This window comes from Callospermophilus lateralis, chromosome 9, assembly GCF_048772815.1.
Source record: "Callospermophilus lateralis isolate mCalLat2 chromosome 9, mCalLat2.hap1, whole genome shotgun sequence".
Lineage (NCBI taxonomy): Eukaryota > Metazoa > Chordata > Mammalia > Rodentia > Sciuridae > Callospermophilus > Callospermophilus lateralis.
The window spans coordinates 8,610,958-8,627,156 of record NC_135313.1 but is presented as its reverse complement, the minus strand read 5'-3'; the positions used below and the strand labels follow the sequence as shown (position 1 = coordinate 8,627,156).

Genomic DNA, 16,199 nt, shown 5'->3' with positions numbered 1-16,199 from the left:
GTTCATCTCTCCTAATTGATCTCCCACAATACAGTTCTGTGGGTACCAGGTATCAGTGTTTGCCCTGTGACTCTACTGCCTACGTGTGATTTAACGTTTTCCTCCATAACACTTCCATAATTACTTTTAACATCAAATAGCCATGAATCCCAAATTCGAGAAATCATCAGTTGGCATTAGCGGGAAGAAGGGTGTTGCACACGATGAGGCAGATGCACCTGTAGTGACAACTTTGACATGGCCACCTGGGTTTGCAGGAACTCAGCAGGCGCTTTGTGCCTTCATCAGACTTTCTGAAACCCAGGCTGGTTCCATCCTGAGGTGCAGAGAAAGGGGGAGAAAGAATCTTGCTCATTATTTAGGATCATTCATTTTTTTTCTCTTCTGATGGAACAAAATACTTTAAGAAGGTAATTATTCCCCTCATCACATGAAGGTCAAAGAAACACACACACATGAGGGGGTCCCCCTCCGTCCCTGCCTTCCCGGCTGGACTGGGGTCCCTGATGTCTGAGAGGAATCCGTTCCCTGACCCACAGCAGCCCGGGCCCGGCGTGAGAGAGGTCCACCGTGGCGTTTCCTGGCCGGGAGCTCAGCTTGCCTTGGTCTTGCAGGGGCCCAGATGAAGAGCATAAGGACTGAGGATGGAAAATGGCTCACCCCCAGGGACTTTGAGATCAGAGGAAACCACGCAGCAGCCAAGAACTGGAAGCTAAGCCTGCGCTGCCACGGGTGGACCCTGAAAGAACTGATAGAGGTATTCTGTGACAAACGGCTTCCATCACAGGTCCACCCACATCCACACGAGGCTTCCACAGAGTGCCGGTGTCCCGGAGCCCATCGGGATCCCCTTGCTCAGGTCATCATGCGAGTGTCCTTACCACGTGCCCCTGAGGCGGTACCTTGGCTGGCTGAGGCCCTCTAAGCACGTTCACTCATGTCCTTGAAGGCAGGATGGCACAGTGTGGCCGGGACTCTGCCACTAATGAACTGTGAGATCTGGTCACATGAAAGTCACTTAAGGTGGGGGGAGGAAGTGTCCTTAAACTTGGAGGGCCAATGTTAAAAGTCACCCATTACATACCCGAAAATGATGCATCTGTGTGGGTGGTTCCTGGTGATAGAACATTTCAACAGCATCTCTTTTGATAGGCCACCTCAAATTGATCCTTTAACAATCGTTGGGTGAAAGTGAGAGAGAGACAGAGACAGAGACAGAGAGAGAGAGATGCTGGGAAGAAAAACCAAGACCTTCAGGGCAAGACAAACACTCTTGTACTGAGCAAAACAGCCCAGCCCCCTCAAATTTACTCTTGAAAAAAGAGAATAAATAAAGTGCATTTTAAAATAACTCCTTTCCTCCTACATCAGCTGCCAACATGGAGGACACAGGAATAGGTCTCTGTTGCAGATGAACACCTGCGTGTGTTTTGCCTCTGCCTACATCCCAGGTGACCTTTACTTGTGGCACAAGTAAAGAAAAGGTCTGCTCTCAGCAAATATTTACTGAGCAACATTCAAAGCTAGGAAGGCATCCAGTGTCTGAGCCCTTAGCCAGGATTAAGGCCACACATTGAGAGCAGGACTGCCGGGTGCCGCTGCTGTAACAGGAGGCACCAACGGACACAGCTCCAGGAGCTAGGGGATGGGATGGTCGTCTCCGGAAAGCTCTGAGGTTGAGGAAACTTGCATAGAAAAATTTGAACCGAGCTTGGTCTTAAAGGAGAGCAGCTCTGACAAGGAACAGTGTAGAACAGGGCATCCTACAGTGCAGAAGGGATGTCCGGAAGCTCGGCTCCTGGGAGTGTCGAGAAGTTGGAAGCAATGAGACCCAACAGTCACTGGGATGGCTGTAGAGGTCATGTGGCCAGAAGGAAGAGCCTAAATGTCCTTCAATCCCTGGGGAACATGGAAAATGACCTCCACAAAGACACCTGAGTTTGAGTTGACAGTGAGACATCCAGGTAGAAAGATCTGGAAGGCAGTCAGAAATACCACACTCAAAAATCAAAAATAAGGTCCCATCATCACATCATTGATCGATCTTTTCTCTCTTTCAGGCAGGGCATCTACCAAAGCCACCAATAACAAGAAAAAAGGTGATTATCCCATGACCTTCTGCCAATGTCTCTCAACCGTCAAATTGTTGGTTTTCCATTTCTGTTTTAAATGGATCAGTTATGATAAAATCTGACTTCATCAAATGGTGTTTGTCTAGTTGCTCTTTTAAACATTTCTTAGTATAAGAGGTCAGAACTTCTTTGAGCATTAGAACACGTGAGATGGATGGCGATGGGAACAATCCTTAAAAATAGACAATAAAGCAAAACTGTCCTTGTATGTATGTGTTAGTGAAAGGTCTGAGTGCCACATTATCTTAGAATTAAACAAAAAAAAAAAATGGGGCTGGAATTGGAAAAGCAAGCATAATTAGAAATGCACAAAACAATACTTCTAATGGCCATTGTCTCTGCGATTTCATCTTAAGCACTGTCTGTCACTGTTTCGGGGGTGGTGTCTTTAATGAAATAAGAATGGAGCAAAAGTTTCCCGAGAACCCATGGTCTCTCCAGATGAACTACTGTAAACTTCCCCTGGGAAGGTGTGTCACAGGGAAGCAACAGTAAAAACCAGACTCCCTTTCTTTTCTGTCTTTCCTCTACTAAACACACACACACACATACACACACACACACTTCTTCAAGAGAATTGTTTTTCCTTTATGACACACTTGAGAATATAGTGACTGAAGGCAGAAGTGCCCTGCAAGTCTGCCGTGATGTTTGGATGTCATTTGAGTGTGCTCCGCGAGGGTTCATGTGTTGGGATTTCATCCCCTTTGTGAGGCATTAAGAGGACAGAAACTGAATCCAACGATGGTGTCCAGAGGTGGGACTCTTGGAAAGTGATCGGGATTAGATAAGGTCATCAGGATGGAGCCCCGAAGGCTGAATACGGTGGCTTTGTAAGAACAGGGAGTGAGACCAGATGCTGTCCACACGCACTCCCTGTCTTTTGCCGTGCCATGTCCTGCCTCACCTTTGGACTCTGCAGCAAGGCCATCATCAGATGTTGGTTCCTGAACCTCCAGAACCTCGTTTCTTTTTTCTTTGTTTTTCTAATAAAAACGGACGTGGGTATTTTGTTATAGTAACACAATATGGATTACTACGGCTGCTGACATGGAAAATCTTGTCCTCTGTGGAGAGGCCCTTTGACCCCGCCAGAGGGTGTGTACAGACCTCACTTCCATCCATAAAGGTGGATTCTCCTTCATGGCAGTAGTCTGTGGAGTGCATGGACGAGCAGTTTCCTTGCTGTGTGGACTGCAGGGAAGGTGTGAGCCTGTGGGTGCCTTGCATGGCCTCTCCAAGCCTGGCTGTTCCAGAACCTGGTAAAGCGAGGAGATGGGGGAACCGCCACTCCCTGACCTCTGACCTTATATTTCTCTACTACATCAAGAATCCAGTCCTCACAAGGCCGGCTCCTGGAACTCTCTGCTCACTGGCTTCATGGCCAGACACTCAGTGACCAGGCTCTGGATCCACTGGGTTTTCTGGGAAAAGAGACATTATCTGATCTATTTATTAAGACCAAACATGTCCTCGCAGCCCCAGAGCCAGGGGTGACTCTGCCCGGGATAATCAGTTGGGTTGAACGTCACTCATCCTTCTCTCTCCAAGGCCTTCCTCCCATGGCCGTTGGCTTCCGATGCCCACGTCACTCTCTGCACCATGCGGCAGGTGCTGCTGTCAGCAACTTCTCTGTTCCTGCATTTCCTGATCAAACCTGATGGTGATAGCTAAGACTCTCTGGGCTACTAAGATCTGAAACTCCAAGATGATCACTTCCTGGCTGCTAAGAAACCTCTTCTTCTGAGTTATAACCGTGTTCATCTCTTCATGCCCTCGAGTATTCAATCACCAGCCATCTGGGGAGCAGTGCTAGTGCCAGGCAACGAGCTTGACCAAAGGCAGCCGAGGGGGGCCCAGAGAGCAGGCCCCAAGGACTGCGTTCTCCTTGTCTCACCTGAGAGAATAACTAATACAGTGGGGGCCCATTCCAGGCCACTCAGAGAGGAGCATGAGAGGGTCACCTCTTCAGTAAGTTGTACCTTGCTTCACATCAGGTGCTTTGCCTATGACCTCTCTGCTCCAGGCTGAAGGCTCCAGGGGGCCTTGAAGGATGAGTCCTCAGCCTAATTCTCACTGCAGCTCTCCGGATGGCATGACACCTCCTTATATACAGAAAATGCTGGAGGGTTGCAGGTAGGAGCAGCAGTGAGGTTTCTCCAACTCACCAGGAAAGGAGGGCCAGACTCCCTCCGTGACTTCACACAGAGTCCCCCTGAGTCTCAGAGCCAGGGAGAGGAATTTTCACTGGACTAAACGGTCACTGACACATAATTTAATGTGTTCTCATTCTCATTAGGCAAAGAGCCCATAAAAGCAGGTACGAAACAAAACAAATAGAGGGATATGGCCTAAATCCCTTCAATAAATAAGTCTATTCAAATATGTGGCTAATAGAACCTCACATTCAATATTTTCACTCCAAGTTTCTCTCTTTCAGAGGAAAATACGGGAGTCTCTCAACAATGTCTTAGTTGACCCCTATGTAAGTACTATGTCCAGCTTATCCCCAGACCTCTGCCCTGGTCCATGTCCTGTATCATGTCTGCTTCTCCCTAAGACGCGCTCACTCCCCGTTGGAGTATGTTGCTGTGTGTAATGAACAAAGAACACCAGCCAGGGACAAGGCTCTCAGGCTGGGTGTCTCCACTGAAAGCACCCTTTCCATCAGTCTAATTGGAAAACTTCCCGTGCCCTCATCTCCCCTCAAAAGTGGGTATGGGAGGCTGAACTTAGACCACTGGGGTCTCTAGGGGCAGAGCTTGAGTGAGAAATACAGGTCTGGCCTGAAGATTAGGGGGTGCAGCAAGTTTAAGAGGGAAAACAGCTCTTTAAAGAGGGCGGTGGGGATGGAAAGATGGACAGGAAAATATGCGACATCCACTCAGATGCAGGCCAAAAGCTCAAGGATGGTCTTCAGCATCATCTTGAGGGAACAGGCTGGGCCCAGCTGGCAAGTTCAAGGTGTGGACCCTGGACCCTGACCTTAATCATGCATAGAAATTCACACAGAGCAAGTGGCTCCTTCTTGGAGCCCCTTTGGCCAGTTTCAAGGGAGCCATCAGGGGTACTGTAGCTGGTTAGGATGAAACCATCACCACTCAGCAAATCACAGGGCGCTTTTATTCAAACTGCTTGGCTGGTGCTTAATAATGTGCAAAGCCTTCTGTTCCCATGCGTCCTGTCCATTTTCGGCTTGCCATAATGCTGCCTGCTTTGGGGTCTGCCCAAATCATAGATGACTCCTCTTTCTAAGCCAGATCATACCTGGATTCTTTTCATGACAATGAGATGCACCTTTTAGGTGGGTCTGGTTTTTGCACAACTGCAGGGGGCACCTCTCATCATAGAATGCTATGCAGCTAGACTGATACAGGATGCCAGCAAGAGGGATAAAAAGTGGGAGTTGCCGTGCCCTCTGGTTTGCTGTCAAATGCACTGCCCTAACAAGATCTAGGTACCGCAACACAGCCGGTATTCCTGTGCTGGAGCTGGGACCCTTCAGTGGTTGAAGAGCTCTCACATCTGGAGTCTGGATAACTTGATTGACAACAGTCATGGTTCTTGCCGCCCATAGTCAAACCCTCTGTGAAGATGAAAAGGCAACTGTTGCAGTGAGGATGTCCTTGCCCTTCTTCAAGCCCAGCCCTTGCTCAGAAGAAAACCTTGTCTGCACATTGCAATCACCAGGGGTGGGGAGTCACCCCCAAGATTCTAATGTCATTGGTTTAATGTGCTTCCCGAGAATGATGATTTTCCAAAGTCCTCTGTTAGTTTCTTTAGCGCAGCCCCTATTGTGAGTGGCTGTAGACCAGGGCTGCTCAATCTGTAGTGTGTGTGATATCCCCCTGGAGCCAGGCAGGCCACCCATCCTGGCCCCTGATTCAGCACCTGAGGTGTAGAACCCAAGACGGTGTACTTCTAACACGTCCAGGTGATATTGATGCTGCTGATCCAGAGACTACTGCCTTAGACACAGAGGTCTCACCTGATGACTGCGAATTAGAACCACCTGGGCACATTTGAAGCATACGATCCCTCACCACCAACCCAGCACACTGAGTTGAAAAATCTCTGGTCATGGAGCCCCAGGCCGTCTAAAGAGTGTGTGTGTGTGTGTATGTGTGGGTGTATGTGTGTGTATGTGTGTGTGTGTGTGTGTATGTGTGTGTGTGTGTGTTTTTTTTTTTGCTGGGAATTAACCGAGAGCCTTTCATATACCAGTCCAGCACTCTACCACTCAGCCACACCCCAACCCTGAATTTTTTTAAAACTTCCTAATGATTCTATTCTACAACAGATTAAAAACCCCTGCTGAGCAAAAGAACAAATTTTTCTTGCTAAGAAGGTTAAAGAGAGGGACAGGGATGCACCTCAATGGTAGAACACTTGCCTAGCACACTCTAGTCCCTTGTTTTTATCACCAACATAAAAGAAAGTAGGAAAGGAAGGAAGGAAGGAAGGAAGGAAGGAAGGAAGGAAGGAAGGAAGGAAGGAAGGAAGGAAACCTTAAGTCTGCAGGTTTCCTACACCTCGTAACTCCAGCATGGGATTTGCCTGTATTAATCATTCTTTCTCAAGGCCCACTTGCCCTGTATTTATAGGATGATACTCAGGAACCTTGACCCAGAAACCTAAAAATAATGGTCAGCATCCACAAGTCTCACCTATTAGGACAAAAAAGAAAAATGGTTGCCGGACTCTATGCCAGGGTGACCTCGGGAGTCCTTGGAGGTGTGCCCAATGATTTCCCTAACAGACCACTCAAGTTTTCCTATTGAAAGGGAACACATTGGCCAGATACATCTTGCCACCTAGAATTTGCTCATATGGGTGACTTTTGTATTTCTTCTTATATTGAACTTTTAAGATCAAGAGAAATTAAAAATTATAATTAAATCACCTCAACTCACTGGGCCCAGGAATGACTACTAATGGCTTTAAAACCAAATAGCAGGGCATTTTGCTTTGGCATTTTGCTCTACACCCTCATAGCAGCAGACCTTACAGAAGCATCGAGAAAGAGGTAGATATTTTAAAATTAGAATCAGCAGGACCGGGGTAGGGTCGGATCCCTGAGATGGAGACCAGGAGGAACCAGAATTCTCTTCCAGGCTTCTGGGTGGGTTGCAGGGGAGATGAGGAGCATAAATGAGGAGCAGATTTGACACAGGAAGACAAGGAATGAGTATTGTGCCAGGATGGGTTTTAGACATGACAAAATGCATTTCACTAGGACAAAGATCAAAGTTTTAATGTTTGGAGGCTCAAAAGGAGACCAGGATACAGGTCTAAAAGTCCTGGGACACACATGGTAAGTCTGGTCATGGAAGGAGCTGGTCGTTGAGAAGAATGAAATGAACAAAGGACGCTGGACAGAGTCCCAAGGAATTCCCACGTTCCAAGTGCAGAAACTGAAAAGAAAGAGACAGAGTGTTAGAGAAGACCCCAAGAGAATGGGGTATCATGGAACGAAGCAGAGAGAGTATTTCTAGAAGGACTAGACACAGAGGTCTCACCTGAGAACTGTGAAGACATGCAACGGTGCTCCCTGTCACTCCCCACCTCCTCCCCACCCCAGCCTCACTACTCGATGGTCACATGAGCATGTGCATTCCTCCTTCCAGCCCACGGTGCAGGTACTTCAGCCAGGGCTAGAGGCACTACCCACGTCTCTCCAGACAGTTCTCCTTGAACTCTTCTCTTTCTGCTCAGATGGTTCCAGGAGAGGAGGCAGGGCCCATCCTTCTGGGTATTTCTCTAACATAGACACATGGCCCCCATACCCAGAAATTATAGCATGTAGGGCTCCACATGTTATTGTTATGTAAACTTTCACCAAAAACAAAAGAGGGGAAATGTAATTTCCCTTGCTTAACAGTGAGCTCCTTCCTTAGCCAATTTCTATCGTGACCTAAATTCTGTCATTTTTAACATGTGTGAGTTTCTCCACAGTCCTGACAAATATTGTCAAATTTTTAACTTAACTAAATGAAACTAAATCTGGCTAAAAGTCATATAAATTGAGAGTGGTCTGAAATTCAGTACTGGCCAATTTTCTGGGCCCGGCCATCTTCCTTTTATAGAACAAGTTTACCATCTCTTTCCTAGGCACAGAAAATGAGAATAGAATCTCGGTCTTCAACCCTGGGCAGTTGCCATGACCATACTCCTTGGACATTAGAAATGGTGCTCCACACCTCACATGCCAAGTTGGCTGAGTCATGGGGGATCTTCCTCCAGGTTCCCAGAGCCTGACCTCCCTGGCACTCGCCTGGTCATCTGCACCCATGGTCCTTCCACCCAATGGTACTGCCACAGGTCCGGGGCCAACCAGACACAGAACCCACAGTCTAGGGCCTTCTTACCAGGCCCTTTCTTCAACTCCTGGGGAGCTTATGGCCAAGACTATGGGACACAATGATATCTCAGAAGTTTACTCCATCTCACTCATTAAATTTCATTAATTTAATTAACTTGCCTGCCCTTTGTTGAGTAAATTTTAAAAATAGACAACTAGATAAGACACTGTGTTCCTGGACCAGACTTTACCAGACACATAATAAGTATATCAGATTATTTTTAATTCATCCTTTTTTGATGCTATTGTTGCAAGCTATTCCATGTCAGAATCACTGTTTTCATGAAGAAAAATGTTCTGGTGTGGCACATAGCAACTGTCTTCTGAACTTGTGGTAGACCAGAATGTCCTCTTATAAAATCTCCACTCAATATTGTTTCTTAATATTTTGAGGAGAGAGGTTTATAAGTGTCACCTTGGTACATGGAAAGCCCACACACTCTAGAATCCCAACGTGTTAACTTTCTGGGTCTCACAAATCCCAGTGATGTCTACACCATTTCCCTTCTAGCAAAAAAACTCAAATAAGTGTGAAGTATGCCGCCAAGAGAAACAGCTGGTCTTCTGCAATACTTGTTCAAGATCCTACCATCAGAACTGCCATATCCCACCCATAGATGCTCAGAGGTTGGTAAAGCACCTTCATCCACACCCTTTGTCCTTTCTTCTTGGGGTATGGTTCCTTTCACCATGCACACATATCCTGCAGAGCTCCCTGTCACTGGTAGGGTGACAGAAGGAGCAGGATGTTTAGCATCTCGAGATCCAAAAGCATCATCCAGAGCTATTTAATGGTGCTGGCAACAGTAGATTTCATGGAAAGCAAAAGTTCTTTGCAAGTGGTTATTAGGTATAATAGTAAGAACTGTCATTCCCACCTCTTTTTTTAATATTTATTTTTTAGGTGTAGATGGACACAACACAATGCCTTTATTTTTATGTGGTGCTGAGGCTCAAACCTGGGTCCCGCCCATGCTAGGCAAACGCTCTACTGCTGAGCCACAATCCCAGCCCCTATTGGGCATAGTAGTAAGAGCTGCCTGTCACTCCCACTTCTTCTACTTGGTTCCCAGACTGTGCACTCTGACGGGCGGTAATATCCGAAACTGACTGCTGATGTTAGGCATATATCATCTGCTGTGGGAACATTGCAAAGTTGATCAAGCTGGTTCTGTAATGAGCCTTCAGAAGTCCAGCCCAGCAGTCTATCAAGCCAATTGAGTCTGGGTAACCCGTCACATTAAAAAGACCTGTGACTTCTGTTGGTGTTAACCCCCTGATGCACTTCTTTTGCTGTGTGTCTTTGGAACAGAGGTGATGGGGTGCATAACTCCACAGAGGTTGATAAGGGGTTCTGGGAGTGGTTTTGTGGGCAGAATTACGGTGGCCAGGAGAATGATCTTTACCAGGAATGTGACTGTCCCTGTGGGGACAGAGCACTGCCCTTCTGTGATGTGGTCCCCTGCTCCTAGTGCAACATCTCAGTGTAAGCCTCTGCTTTTGACCGGTTGGGTAATCTGCAGAGGTAGAAAACAGAGAAACTCTTTTGTCCAACCCACTTGTAGTTCCCATCTCTTCACCATGGGCACATAATGGGCCCCTTGAGTAAGCACTGGGTGGCCAAGAAGAGGCTGACATTGCTAGGATGGGTCATTGTGTCCACCTGATTTACCAAGACCCTCCTAGCACCTCCTAGAACCTGAAAGAGATTAGAGAATGAATCCTGGGGCAAATGGAAGCCATCTGACACCCTGTCAGTAGATTTCCCTTCCAAGAAGTTTCTGCAGCTCAGATTCTAGGTACAGCTCTGGCACAGATAGAGGAGAGGCTGCCTTAGCCTGTGCACTGTGCTTAATCGGCCCAATTGAGAAATGGGAGCTGGTTTCCTGATTTCAACTAGGGTCTGATTGACTCATCAAGTTCCACAACTTCTGGACTTAAAGTACTAAATTCCAATAGTTGATCAAGGCTCATAGTGACTCAGATGGGAATTCCAAGTTCTGAGGTGAACAAGAGTCCACCACTCCCTGGGGCATCTCAGTCAACACACTGTCACCCTGTGACCACTATTGATGGAAGGGGATGCCCTTGGCTATTTGGAAGTTGGATACATGGCAGAAACTACTAGACCCTCTTGAACTTTAGCAGCCATGGGAACGGTGGCTGGTTCACAGATGGTGCCCTTGCTCACTTTACGCCTGACCTCTCAGGAGCCAGTGGAGTTGCACCTTATGCAGGACAAAGGCCTGGGAAAAGCACCCAGAAAGCCAACCATGTCATCTGGAATCTGAGGTCTTGAAGAGGCCTATGCTGCCTGAGGAACAGCTGGTAAGTCAGTGTGACCCTGAAGCCCCCTCCTTTCTTTTCACACAGAGAAGCAGAGACTGGCAGAGGTGGGAGAAACGGGGCCCCATGGCAATCACTGGCCCGTATTATGTTTTGACTACCTGACCTACCACCAAAATTTACATTCCAGAGAAAATCCCCATTCCCTGTTTATTTCAAAGAGCCTGCAGGTCTGAGAGCCATGTATTCTCTCTAGACAGGCTTCTGGCTCTTTCTCTCTTTCTCTACCTTTTCCTTAAAATCTCCTCTGTCTTTTACAGAAATGTGAGCTGATCTTATTGAAGGTCTATTGTTATTCACAAAGTGCCTTTTTTGCCCAAGAACCATATTATGTAAGTAACAGCAACAAAGCCAGAAACTTGCATTAGTCAAATTTGTGATCTGAATCCTATGAGTCCAAGCCCCCATCATCTTTGCCTTGTCTTTGTTCAGTCTGTCCCAACAAATGACCACAGATTAATGGGTTTAGAAGCAACAGAAATTTATCTGGAAGTCTGAGGCCTGGGTGCCGGCCTGGGGAGGTGGGGGGTTCTGGAGAGGCTACAGAGAGCCACCTTCTCACTGTGTTCTCACCTAGTGGAAAGGAGGGGGGGTCTCCTGGAGTCTTAATAATCCCACTCTTGAGGACTCCGCCTTCCTGACATAATTAGCTCCCCAAGACCCACCTCCTAACACCATCATGCTGGGATTAGCATTTTGGAACAAAAATTGGAAAAAGTGGGGTCACAAACGTTCAGACCATAGCATTTGGGATGTGTGGGAGGCAGGCCTGGACCATACTAATGGCCCTCCCCCGGTGTTCTCCTCAACAGACTCAAGATCCCCAGGAGCACATGTGGTTAAACAAGGTCAGGGAAAGGCTGAATAAGAAGAAGTACCACCGAGTGGAGGGGTTTGTGCGGGACATGCGCCTCATCTTTCTGAACAACAAGGCCTTCTACAGAGTGAGTGGTCCCCTGCTAACCTTTCTCTTTAAGTAACTTTGCCTTTCATTTTATATCAGATAAAGTTACGATTGCCCTCCCACGTGGCAAGCCTAGAGTAGCAAAAATTCTGGAAATATTCTAAGATCCCTGGGGCACAAGTGGGAAAAATAACAACAAACCAGCAGATGCCATTGCAGACACCACCCTAGGAGTCTGCTCGCTTGGAGACTATTGATTCTTGCCCATGAAGAACTGCCCCTGCAGACCCATTATCTTCCACAGGAAGTAGAAGTGCATTTTAAAGGCAACTGGTGTGGCTCTTCTCTGAAAGAAGACAGCAACCTGAATTTCTCAAATTTCAAAGTCTTGGATTTCTTTCTGTTTTAGTCAGCTTTTTCACTGCTGTGACTAAAGGATCTGGCCAGGACCACTAGAGAGAAGGAAAAGTTTATTTGAGAGCTCACAGTTTCAGAAGTTGACAGGTGGCTCCATTCCTTGGGGCTTGAGGTGAAGCAGGACGTCATAGCTGGGGAGTGTGGCGGAGGGAAGCAGCTCAGGGATCAAGAAGCAGAGACTCCATCCTGCAGATACAAATAGACACCCAAAGCCACGCCCCAATTCCCACCTCCTCCAGCCACACCCACCACTTCAGTTACCACTCAGTTAATCCCAATCAGGGGATTAAATCACTGACTGGGTTAAGACCCTTACAACCCAGTCATTTCTCCTCTGAACCTTCTTGCACTGTCCCACACGTGAACTTTTTTGGGGACACCTCACATACAAACCATAACACTTTCCATCAGAATTTCCTGGTGCCATTATCGAAAAGCTAACAAGGATTTCCAAAGAATAACAGTGAAGGAAATAAGAAGACACCATTGATTGGCCTTGGATATTTCTGCAATATTTTGCTGTTATGAATAATATGGTCTTTAAAAATCAAATAGCAAAAAAAATCAAATAGCAAGAATGTTTTAAAAAATTAAATTGATGATTTTCTGAATAAGAATTAGAGCGTGATCTACAGGTGGAACATCAACACTCAAAATATGAAATAGTCCAAAATTTGAAATGTTTTGAGGGACAATATGACATCATGGGTGAAAAATTCCACAGCATGAAATTTTGTTTCATGTATAAAGTTATTAAATAGATTACATATAATTACCTTTGAGCTATCCATAGCAGGTTTATATGAAACACAAATGACGTTTGTGTTTAGGCTCAGGTTCTATCCCCAAGACATCTCGTTATGTACATGCTAATATTCCAAAAATCTGAAAAAAAATCTAAAATGCTTCTGATCCCAAGCATTTCAGATGAAGGATATTCAACCTGTAGTGCTATTTTTGCTTCTCTGTCTTCCCAACAAAAAGAAATAATCAAGCTATCAGGGAATATAAACTCCTCTTGACTGGGTTGACCCTCACTTGACATCTGAAGGAGTTTAAATGAGGCTCTGGAGTGCCCAAGACACTGGGAGTCTAGGCTCATTGAACAATGGCTAAGAAGGTTACTGTTTTTGCTTTTCCAGAACCACAAATTCATCCAGCTGCCGCTTAAGATAGAAGCCATATTCGAGAAGTATTTCAAAAACATTTTTTCGATCCAAGAAACAAGCGAGAGCATCTGTCAGTTTAAGCACATTATTATGTTAACATAGTCCATGTCTGTGTTCCCCCTGGGGACCCTCTGGTTGTGTCACTAGTGACATGGTGCTCTGATGGTCCTCTGTTCACTCTGCCTGTTCCTGTACAAATAACCTCATGTCAAATTCTTTTTCATTTTTTATTATTGTTATTGTTCCTTTTTTTAATAAAACTTAAAACTGTCTTACCCAAGTCTCTAATTGAGTAATTTAGAGTGAAAATTACGATTAAAGGTATCCAATCTTTCTACAAAGGATCACATCATGTCTTTTCATTGATTCAAATCTTATATTAAGCCCTTCAGTGATTGTTTTTCAGCTTCCAGAGGCTGTTTGAAGCCTTGACGATTCTTAGCTCTTGGGGACTGGCTCTTAGATGCTTGCACACAGACAAGGAAAAAGTAATTTCCCTCTACCCTCCGAAGTATTTATCTGGGTCGCCTGTCACAATGAACAGGTTAACAAGAGCAAAGAAAAACGGCTTATTAGCATGTATATACAGTCAGGTGTCATTTAATAGCAGGATACATCCTGAGAACTGCATCATTCGGCAATTTTGTCTCTGTGGGAACATCATTGTATTTATGCAAAGTTAGATGGTGTGGGTTGATCACATGACCTAGCCTTTTGGTGCAGTCAAGTGAGACCATAAATGTGGGACATGAGTCTACTGCTGGCACTTTTTATTTATTTGTTTGTTTATTTATTTTCTTTTTGCAGCACAAGCCATTGAACCAAGGGCCTCACACATACTAGACAAGTATTCTAGCTCCATCCCCAGTTTTTTATTTTGACACAGGATCCTGCTAAGTTGCTGAAGTTGCCCTTGAACTTGGGATCCTCCTGCCTTGGCCTCTCAGATAGCTGGGATTATAGGTATGCGTCACCATGCCCTGCCACTGCACACTGTCTTATAGTGAACTTTGATTTTTTTAATACTAGCAGAAGGAGTATACTCTAAATATAATGATAAATAGCGTCATGCAGGCTTGACATTTCCACATGGGAGATACCCAGGGAAATGAGCATCTTGCCCAGAGGTGATAAAACCCCATCTCCAGGCAAAAACAGAGTGAGGGTGGGGAAAGGCCAGTTATGGGGGTGTTTGGGAAAAGTGTGGTAAACGACAGTGGGATTTGTTAGACGATTTTCGATGTCTTCCTCATTGATGAGTCTCTCATGATCTCTGGTGTAGCAAGGGAAGCTCTGGTAGCACTAGAGATCTCATGAAAGATGCAAATTTCCTTTACAAGGGATCACTCTGTTTGTGGGACTTCTCCTCTATTTCTCAAAACAATCAGCTCAAAACAGTCCTTACACCAAAGAGGCCTCTTTGCGGGTGACATATTCTGGCCTCCTACCCGTCTCATGAAGACCACAGGTGCATTTATGCATCAACAGCCCCTGACTGGATGTAAGTCTTTCCAGGACACCTTGTGGTCCTTCGGTAACAAGACAGCCTGGGCTGCCAGAGGGGAGCAGCTCCAAGCCACTCTCCACTCCCTGCTGGTCTTCTGCAGACAGCTTCCTGTCTGTTCTGAGAGGCTGGAGGGTTTCCGCTTCGCCCCCACAAGGATGGAGCTGCAGGCTGTAAACAGCTCAGCAGCAACATGGACGTGGCCATCACCACGTGCACCATACACAGCCAGCTCCTTTCATTTTACTGCTACCCCATTTCCCTGGAGGGATAAGGACATGGGGAGCTGGCACCTTGCTTTTCTTGATTTTGCTGTTTTTGCAAGTAATAAACTGAATCCTAAATGGCTCCATGTTTCTTTACCAGACAAATCTGTCAGTCTTACCTAATGGCTTCCCAGATCCACTGTCTTCTGGCTACAAACAGAGTACCACGTATTAGTATTAGTGGTTCAGAGCATCCACTACAGTCCTCAGGGAAGAACCCCAACCTCAGTGCCAAAATTAAGTCCCCAATGCACCATTTCACCATTTGAATAATGAAATTTCATCACTGGAGTATGCAATTTTGAAGATTAAGTGAGTTTATGGATGTATTTTTTTAAATCATTCCAGAAACACCTGAAGTTATCAAACTACACATAGTAAGAATTCTATGTGTAGCCAGGTACAGTGATGCACACCTGTAACCCCAGCAGCTGGGGAGGCTGAGGCAAGAGGATCATAAATTCAAGGCCAGCCTCAGCAACTTAGTAAGGCCCTGAGCAACTTAGCAAGACCTTGTCTCAAAATAAAAAATTAAAAGAGCTGAGGTTGTGATTCAGTGGGTAAGCACCACTGGGTTCAATCCCCAGTAACCAATCCCCCATGCAAAAGAAAAAAAAAAAAAGAGAGAGAGAGAGAGAATTCTGCACATAAAATGCTAATTCAAGCAAGAGAGAATAATTCTAAATAACAGCAAGATGAAAGTTGCTTTTTGTTCCTCTGGAGGAAGGATTTATTATGGAAGTATCACTATCAGATCAGTATGACATTTTGCATAGGTCTGCTATATATTTAATCATCTGGGTGGGGTGTTATGATGCTGGCCTAGGAGCAGGGAAAAGCTTATTGGCTCTGAAAACCACAGATGTAAGCAATGAAGAGGACAGGCTGAGGGTTTATCAACAGCCTGGGACAAGCACAAACAATTTACATTGTATCCATCACTTTTGACTTCGTATTAACCTCTGAGAAATCCTGAATTTTGCAATCAGGTATTAGTCAATTTCATTTGATAATTTTAGCAGTTTTCTAAATAATTCTATTTTTTCATCTGCAATATTGAATATTATGGGATTATGAAGTGATCTTTTACTCTAGATTTT

The 16,199-nt window shown here is 45.6% G+C and overlaps 1 protein-coding gene across 6 annotated transcripts in view; it reads left to right on the top strand.

Annotated features, from left to right (window-relative positions):
• Positions 1-14,194, top strand: part of Sp100 (SP100 nuclear antigen) — a 93,397-nt gene extending 79,203 nt beyond the window's left edge. For 5 of the 6 annotated variants that reach the window (XM_077110233.1, XM_077110231.1, XM_076865500.2 and 2 more), the window contains 8 exons: positions 615-757; positions 2,061-2,099; positions 4,573-4,617; positions 9,005-9,120; positions 10,704-10,821; positions 11,100-11,171; positions 11,652-11,783; positions 13,303-13,527. In XM_077110233.1, the coding sequence (XP_076966348.1) occupies positions 615-757; positions 2,061-2,099; positions 4,573-4,617; positions 9,005-9,120; positions 10,704-10,821; positions 11,100-11,171; positions 11,652-11,783; positions 13,303-13,431 (794 nt within the window). In that variant the 3' untranslated portion in view covers positions 13,432-13,527. Of the gene's footprint in view, positions 1-614; positions 758-2,060; positions 2,100-4,572; positions 4,618-9,004; positions 9,121-10,703; positions 10,822-11,099; positions 11,172-11,651; positions 11,784-13,302; positions 13,528-14,136 lie in introns of those variants that run through there. The other variant, XM_077110232.1, reaches the window with a different exon arrangement.
• The last annotated feature ends 2,005 nt before the right edge of the window (positions 14,195-16,199 follow it).